General features: G+C 56.5%; 1 protein-coding gene across 1 annotated transcript; it reads right to left on the reverse strand.

The window, feature by feature from the left end:
• Positions 1–8,433, reverse strand: ELMO3 (engulfment and cell motility 3). The gene is made up of 20 exons (XM_080637657.1): positions 8,256–8,433; positions 8,143–8,183; positions 7,971–8,043; positions 7,846–7,896; positions 7,267–7,436; positions 6,311–6,410; positions 6,056–6,207; positions 5,234–5,312; positions 4,744–4,794; positions 4,365–4,487; positions 4,055–4,186; positions 3,708–3,812; positions 3,123–3,231; positions 2,775–2,911; positions 2,513–2,676; positions 2,283–2,395; positions 1,943–2,047; positions 1,570–1,652; positions 1,240–1,320; positions 1–1,085 (listed from the first exon to the last, which is right to left on the reverse strand). The coding sequence occupies exons 1-20, from the start codon at positions 8,331–8,333 to the stop codon at positions 873–875; spliced, it is 2,160 nt and encodes a 719-aa protein (XP_080493783.1). The 5' UTR covers positions 8,334–8,433; the 3' UTR covers positions 1–872.
• Positions 8,434–8,542: the final 109 nt, after the last annotated feature.

Genomic DNA, 8,542 nt, shown 5'->3' on the forward strand with positions numbered 1-8,542 from the left:
ACGAGGAGGTGAGGGGCACCGTAGTGGGAGGTAGCTTGTCATGGTGCAGTAGTGCAGCAGCAGGGCTGAAGTGTGCAAGTATCTGCCCAGGGAGGGGGAAGGCACCAGGATTGGCACAACACCATGGCACTGAGTGGCAAGTATAGACCAGGGTCTTCTCCTTGCACCAGGCATACTGGCAGTGGGCCCCTGCCCAGCTGATAAGGTGCTGGGGAGAGGAAGATTGTACCCTAAAGACCCCCCTTCCAGGACAGGGAGCACACAGGGCTCAGTGAAAAACCATTTCAGTGCAGGAGGTGCCTGGCTGGGCAGGCACATGGTGCTCTGGAGATGACATCTGCTCACCAAACCAAGGGGAAAGGGGCTTTTATCCTTTTTCTAACCATGTCTTTGTCAAGAGAGGATCCCCTGCACTCATGGGGAGAGGCAGGCAGCATGGATTAGTGCCTTTGTAGTGCTGACCCCCCCCTCCAGCTTGTCCCAGAGCTGACGGCACCTTTATTCCAGCCCTATCTTTGTCCTCTTTGCTCAAAGCTTGGCAGTGGTGGGGGGTCAGCACCACCCCAGAGGTGGTCGGCTGCCTGCAAAGTATATAGTCTTGCCTGTGACATGGGGGCAAAGCAGGCAGGTCACCCCACCTTAAACAAGAGCCTGATGCTTGGTGGCTCATCCCTGTACTCCCACAGGAGGGCAAGACACAGGTAGGGAAGGGCGGGCTGTTCACCCCGGGATGGGCAAGGTGCAGGCAGCATGTGCCCAAGCTCCTAGCCAGTGCCTGGGCATGTCCCTTTGGACTGGAGATGAGGGACAGAGAATAGGGGAACGGAGTTGATTCTGGGGGACATAAGGGAGAACTGGGCACAAGGAGGAACTCACTGCTCTGCGTGGCTGAAGTCATAGCAGAAATTTAAGTTGCTGGGGGGCTTTGGGATGGGAGGGGGTGCATCGGGAATGCTGATGTTTTCCAGGTCCAGGAGCCGCAGCTTGAGCTCCATGGACAGCAGGACATCAAGGTCCGTCTGCATTCGTTCACTCGTCATCTCCTTGCCCAGGAGCACGTTCAGCCCATCTGTCCAGAGGCAGAACTGGGGAAACAGCACAGGCACCTCTGGCAGCAGCTCAAGAGGCCACCTCTCCTCTCCTGTGGCTCCCATCCCAGGGCCACACACGTGCAGATCCCTTCCTTCCCTGCTGTCCCCTGGCAGGGACAACTGGCTGCAGTGGGCCCATGGAGCTCACCTCATACCGGGTTGGGGCAACGAAGTTGAGGCAGTATTCCTCCATGTCATACACAATGGAGAAGGCCAGCTCCAGGACATCCTGCACAGGGGTTACATGGCTTCTCAGCTGTACTCTTTCCAGCCCTGGCAGGGTTCAGGGCAGGAGCTGCCTCCCAGCCTCCTCCTCTGTGCCCCAGAAGACCCAAGAGGTCTCCAGTCTCAAGCCACTTGCTCCAGGAAACCACCCAACCTGACACCATCCACCCACCACCAAAACCCATTCACCAGATGGGGAGGGCAGCACACTGGGTCCCCTGTGCAGAGCTAGGGTGTAGTGGGACGTGCTGACCTTGTTCTGTTTCCCAGAGCTCTTCTCCTTTGTGTGCGGACACTCCTTCCCCACGAGCAGCATCTTCATGTCTGCAATAGGAACTGGGGCAAGCAGAGGAGCTGTAAATGCCCGCTCTCCTCTCCTTTTCCCCATGTCCCCAGGGCCCAGTAGAGCCCAGTTATGGGGGCTCACAGCCATCCACAGCTCGGGGAAGGGAGGGAGGCTCCATAAAGCCCCATTGGAGAGCCAGCACACACCAGTGGGCACTGGGCCAGGAGGCAGCAGCCATGCAGTGGGGCAATTCCTATGTTAAGGCATTCCCAGCATGTCACAACTTGAGTGAGCAGAGGTCTTCCTCCCTCCTTCCCACCCTCTCCTCTCCATCACCTACTTTTCTCCAGCAGGCTCTCGATGGGGGGAGAGTGCACCCCCTCCTCCACATCTCCATAGTGCAGCACCTTGTGGTTGGGTGATAGGCGGCAGTACCAGAGCTTGTCTGCAGCAGAAAGGACGTCAGAAAGTGCTCAGCCTCTCCCATTGAGGTCCCCTTCCCAGGTGGACACCCCACTTGGTCCTACTCTGTGGGTTACCCCATGTCAGCCATCCAGGGAGCCAGGCATGCTACTCTCCACAGATGAATTGTGCAGATTCATCCCCGGTGGCAGGGGACATGGGGACAAGCCTCTGTCCCCTCCTGGGACCCCCATCCAGGAGCAGAGGGCTGCACTCACCCTGCCTGCGGCGGCTGCTGATCTTGCTGAAGAGGGTGCCCTCGCAGAGGTGCAGCAGGCGCTGCTGTCGGACCAGCTCCAGCAGCTCCGGCTTCAGCCTCTCGCGCAGCTCCCTGGGGTGAGAACCAGAGAAGAGGAGCATGGCAGCTTCACCAGGCGCTCGCTGACCACCTCAGCAACCTCACAGCATCTGTCCCTACAGCCCCCAGCCTTGCCTACAGCTCACTCACAGTACAGGCACAGCCAGCGTCTCCTCCTGGTGCAGTCGCTCTGTCTGCCGCAGCTTCAGGATCTCGCTGTAGTTCAGTGCATTCACTCGGGTCTTGAACAGCTCCAGGGAGGTGGGCTTGAGGGACAGGGTCCTGGTGATCTGCTCCCGCACTACCTGCAACACCTACAGAGCCCAGGATGTCACCCCCAGTCTGGTGATGCTCCCCAGAGACCCTGAATTGGTGCACAGTTCCCATTCAGGACCCCAGTGTTCCTTCACACCTTGTCAAAGTCCTCCTGGGTAGCACGCATCTCCTTCCAGGTCTTGTTCACCAGCTGGATGCAGATGCAGAAGAGCTCTTCAAAGAAATGATCCTGCCCGAAGAACATAGGGTAAAAGGCCTGAGCAGTCTCCGAGCCTGTGGTGAAAAGGACAGATGATGCCAGACTCCCCAGTTTTTCCAGGGGACTTCAGTGTCCAGGAGAACCTGGACATTTCCCAGACCCTTTCCCTGCTGTAGGCCACACCAGTGCCTGGTGGCCCTGTGCTCACAGTTCCCTGCCCTGGCAGCTTGTCCCCACTCCTGCCAGGCAGCAGGGCAGGGAAGAAAAGCCAGAGTGCACACATACATGGCTCTCCAATGTGCAGGATCTCGCAGAGGATCAAGGTGAGCTGGATGCTGCTTCGAGCAAAGGGGCACTCATATTTGTCTTCCCGGCTGCTGTTCTCAAGGACAAACTGGAGGAGAAGGCAGTGGACTCAGAGGGCAGCCCCAACAGTGGGGCTCTTCCTGAACTTCCTAGTCGAGCTCTCCCCCCAGGTTAAGCCATTCCTAAGAGAAGTAGTTAGCTCTCCCCAAAAACCAGCCCCAGCCTTCTCCTTCTCCTGCTGCTGTGTAGGAGCTGATTACAGGCAAAGTGGGTGGCAGCATGGCTAATGGCTAGTTTCATCCAAATTGTCCTAATCTGATAGATATGAACAAGGCCTGGAAACAAAAAAACCTTATGGGGATCCGTAAGTGCCACCAGCCCCAAATGGCTGCTCCTACCCACAAGGAGAACTTGGCTCCACCTGAAACAGCGCAGCAGTAGGACACTTGCCCAAAAGGGACATCCTCTCCTGGCTTTGACCAGGGACAGGTCACAGGGGAAGGAAAAGAAGGAGGAGATCCACCAGCACATCTACACTAGAGTTCTTTAGGAGAGAGTACGCACCCTGCTATAGGCATTAGGGGTGTGCTTGGAGAAATACACCATGTTGTCAAGGGCAAGGAGACCTGGTGGGGCACGGTGGAGGTCCTCTGCTGGGTTGCTGTTGTTCTAGGAAGACATAGAAGGATGCAATTTAGCAGCTGCTTTGTTAGAGCAGCAGAGTCCTCCCAGCACAGTCATGGTGTTTGCCTTTGAGTCCTGGCAGCTAAACTTGCTGTTTAGGAGTATCATGGGAGCTGAGGGAGGTGCTGCATGGAGGCCCATCAGATCAGCAGGGACATGAGGCTTAGGGGAGCCATCAGAAGGTGCTCCAGAGCACAGGGCTGGGGAAGGGATGCAAGGGAACACACCGCGAAGCCCAGCTTGCGGAACTCCTTGGCACACAGGGATCGTCGGCGCTCAGTGCTGAAGCTGCTGGCAGGCACCTCACTCTCCGACTCAAAGGCAGTTTGACGCAGCGATTGGAGAAGGTCCCGCTGTTCCTGGTGGGAGAGCGGAGAGGAGGGAATGCTGGGGAGCCTCATGGAAACAGGTTCTACCAGGACAAACTGACAATGAAATCACATGTGCTGGGTTCACTCAAAGGCGAACCTTCACCCGCCTCTACTTCCACAGGTGGAGGAGCCCAGGGCCACACTCAAAAGGAGAATGCTCCCAGACCTGGGAGTAGGGATCCATGGAGGTCCTCATACGGCGCTCACACAGGTTGAGGCTGACAGACTGCAGCACATACAGGTAATGGGCCATCTCGTCCCCCAGCGGCTCAGAGCTGTGGATGATGTTCTACAGGAGACCATGAGTGAGAAGGGTCCCCCAGGCTGCTTCTCCCAGTTCCTCCAAGCCCAGGGCCCAACAGGTTCTGCCAAGGGGTGCAACTCTGAGCACATGGGTGCAAATGCAGCAGCACCCATCAAGGAAGGCATCAAGGAAGGGGTGTGAGGCACACAAGCAACCCAACCAGGCATTGTCACCAAAGGCTGGGGAGGAAGGATAGAGAATGAAGCACAGAGCAGACCCTTGCACAACCCCAGCTCCTCACCTTGTGGATAAACTGCCTGATGTTCTTCCCCCTCAGGTACTCCACCATGTCCTATGAAGGGATGAGGCTGTGAGATGCTCCCCAGCTCAGCACACCATCATTTCCCCCCAGAAAAGCCACTGCTCCCTCTGCAGACTCACTTCCCTGCTATGCCTGGCTTTGGGCCACAGCCGTGGTGATGACAGAAAGGAACCAGCAGTCTCTGGAGTGACACTGGTGAGCAGGAGACCTGCCCCCAGCTCCCACTGGCTCTGGCAGCCAGGACTAGCCCACCTCAGTGAGGCTCAAAGAGATCCTGCCCCACCTAGCTGCCGGGCCAGGTTATGTTCGTCAAAGAGAAGAGGCAGAGTGAGGACACTCACTTTAAACCTCTCACCAGACCAGAGAGCACAAACACTGCTGCAGAGGACCCAGCTGCCTAAGAGCCCATCAAGGGGCACTGTCACCAACCCTGTCACCATCCGGTCCTGTCTCCTGCCTCATCCCTTACCTGCCGCTCAGCATCAGTCGCAGCCAGCAGTAGCGCAATGAGCAGGGCCATCGCCTTCAGCTGCAGCTGGACGTTTGTCCTGCAGGAGGAGGAGGAGAAGAGTCACCAGCTCTGAGCATGGTCTTTCCCTCCCCGAGGCAGAGTCCTCTCCCCACCTCACTGCCAGACCCCACTGCATGGAGCTGGGGGACCCAGAGAGGCCAGAGCCATGAGTGAGCAGCTGCCGAAAATAAGGCCAAGGGTGAGATGGTGCCCACATCTGAGGCTGCAGAGCACCCGTGGATGGGGCAAATACTGCTCTGCTCACATCCATGGGTGCAGCATTTTGGAGCAGCAGGAAAACCCAGGGGGAGCAGCAGACTCCTGCCTGGCAGGAGCCCTGGGCACGAGCCTTTCCGTTTTCTAGCAGCAAACCAAACAACTCCAGACTGAAAACATGCAGAGATGCGAGGATGATGAGGGAACAAAGGAGCCGCCTTAGCTGAGGGATTTAACAAACAGTATAGCACCACCAGCCGAGTCACAGAGAGTTCACTCCTGCTCCTAAATACACCAGGGAAAGGGAAGAAAGAGCCAGTGCCAGAACAACAGCGGGTCAGCTAAAGAACTGAAATATCTGAATGGAACAGGCCATGAATGAAGGAATCTACCCTGGAAAAAGGATGGTTTTAGGACAGTACATCCCTTCCCCACAAGTTGTTTGAGGAAGAGACAGTACAACGTTGTGCCAGAGATAATCAGCGAGACCTGGAGAAATCCCCTCCAGCTCATTCCCACCAGCTTTGTGATGGGGACAAATGATGCTGCGGCCTCTCCACTTACACCTGCAGGTGGGCGAGAAGACAATCCAACGTCACTTCTTTTTTGACTAGCTCAAAGAGGAGGCGACTGGTAGGCACCATGTTCTCCAAGATAGACAAGGAGAGCTGCTGGATGGATGCATCCACCACACTCATATTGACGTAACTCACTATCTATGAGACACAAAATCATTCATCGACAGCAGGCTGAGCCTGGGTGACGAGGGCAACACGAGTCCCAAGGGCACAGGCTGTGGAGACTGCAAAAGACACTTACCTTCTTGATGAAGGCCGCACTAAGAGTCTCCCAGGAAACAAAATCATGCTCCATCAGCTCCATGAAGGCCTTTAGGGTGTGAGCCAGCATCTCCCCTGTACTGGAGAGACAGATGAGCAAACACAGTGAGGGCGGCTCCAAACACCCCACAGTCACCACCATAAGATGGGAGTGCAGTTGCACATTGGTGAGTATATTAGAAACAGCTGGAGAAGCAGCGAGCAGGAGAAAAAAGGAAAGAGCCACTGTTGGGTAAGAAATGGAGTTCTCACTTAACCATGTCATGAAGTTGACCCAGGGGAAGTTCAACAGTTTCTGGAAAGCTGTGCCACCACCATACCGCAGACAAGCCCTCGGGAAAACCAAACCACCCAAATCCCTCTCCTTGCTTCCATGAAACACATTCTGCGCTGTCTGGGTTTAGAGGCCACATCCTCTGTGAGGCAGGAGCTCAGAGGAGATGCATTATCACTTCCTGGAAGAGTCAAGCAGACACCCATATTTGGCAGCCAGGCGTTTCTCGAGCTGCCTGCAGATCTCTCACAGCTAAAACATCAGGACAGAGGGATTATTTGGTGTGGCAGGAATAACAGCAGTTGGAAGCTAGGATCATCACAAGAGGCTTCCTGGTAGAACAACCCATGAGGATGCAGATGACTCAGCCAGTGAAGGGATGGGAGGTTCAAATTTGGTCACATTCACAAGGAGTGAGGACCACAGACTCGTGGGGATGTTCCTCCAGCTGCCAGCGTGAGGGGACACAGTCACATACCTGCAGGCAAGGAGCATGCAGAGCCAACTGCCCTGCAACCACCACTGCCTTTTATGCCACAGCACCAGCAACAAGCCAGGGACATGAACAGTCCAGTCCAATGCCCAGCTTAAAGCTCACACAGCATTACTGAGGGAGAAAAAAAAGTCACAAACTGCAAGGGAAGTCCTCTCATGATACTCACTTGTTCCCTTCTTCCACTATATAGAAGATTTGTTTCAAGCCATTCCTGTTGATGAACTCCTGAGCAAAGGTCACATCCTGGGAGAGGCTTGCAAGCTTCTTCAGTGAGTCAGTCTTCACATCTGAGTTGTTGCTCTGGATCCCACTGTACAAACGCTCTGCTTCTTGGTCCTACCAGGAAGGAAGGAATCAAGAGAGCAAGGAGCTTGGAGAAGGCTGCAAGAGCTTAAGCACAAGTTTTAGAAAGAGGCTTAGGCTACAGCAGCGCTAGTGAGAATCTGGACCGAGAGAGAGCCATCAGAGGAGCTGAGGAAGAGCTGAGGAAGGAGCTAATGCTAGGAACACTTGATGACTTGGCCCACATGTCCAAAGCATCTCAAAAGGATTTAGTTTCCCTTCCAACTCCCCCAGGCTCTGCTGAGGGAGAATGAAGGTTGAGACAGGTCTTCTTCCCATGTTACTTCTGCTGGGTCTGGGGCACCATGAGGAGCCAGAAGTCACAGTGGGGACATCCCACCAGAGCATGCAGCAGAGAAGGAGATGGGGGTTTGGGGGAGTATGGGGGAGCAGAGGGATGTACCGGGGATGTGGTCAGCCGTAAAATGCTCCCGTTCTTTATGTCCCCGCGGTTCTGTGAGGAGAAAGGCAGCGGTGAGGCAGCGAGCGCCATGGCTGCGGCACTGGGGCAGGCGGAGGGCGTCTCACCGACTCGGTGATGTAGGTCTGCCGCCCGTCCACGTACTGCAGCGCGTAGTGCTCGGCGTTGGGCAGGCTCCACCTGTGGCAACGGGCACTTGGTCACCGCGCCGTGCAGACAGAGCCGGTCCCCGCTGCGCCGGCAGTCGCCGCAGTGATGAGCGGCGGATGCGATACTCACGCATCGCAGACGTCCTTGAGCACCGAGGCGAGGGGCTTGGTCTGCAAGCGACAGGGTTGCTGTGAGGTGGCGCTGAAGGGCACGGGGAAGGGTCCGGGGGTGCCGGGTGGTACCTGATGGAGCTCGATGAGCTGCGGGATGGCTCCCACCATTTGGATGGCTATCTTTACCACGTCCTTGGGCGGCGGCATGGCTCCTGTCTGCTCCCTGCTCCCGCTGCGCCGCAGTTCCGGGTCACTGCAGCTGCCACCGCCTCCCGTTGGGCCCTGAGGCCCTGCTGCCGACACTTCCCAGCCCTGTTCCGTGCCCCGTTCCGAGCAGGCCCATCCCTCTCACCTGAGCTGACGCGGGCCCGGTGGGACCCACCTCCCAGGAGAGTGCCCGGCTCCACCTTGAGGGA

Source organism: Psittacula echo (assembly GCF_963264785.1).
Source record: "Psittacula echo genome assembly, chromosome: Z".
NCBI classification, from domain to species: domain Eukaryota; kingdom Metazoa; phylum Chordata; class Aves; order Psittaciformes; family Psittacidae; genus Psittacula; species Psittacula echo.

Bases quoted from the DNA above. Each gene is read 5' to 3' on its own strand.
- ELMO3 (XM_080637657.1), bottom strand. From the start codon at position 8,333: ATGCCGCCGCCCAAGGACGTGGTAAAGATAGCCATCCAAATGGTGGGA. The intron at 7,437-7,845 runs GTACATCCCTCT...CCTTCCTGGTAG, and splicing joins TACGGCTGACCACATCCCCG to GACCAAGAAGCAGAGCGTTT. The intron at 2,048-2,282 runs GTGAGTGCAGCC...TTTCTGCTGCAG, and splicing joins CAGCAGCCGCCGCAGGCAGG to ACAAGCTCTGGTACTGCCGC.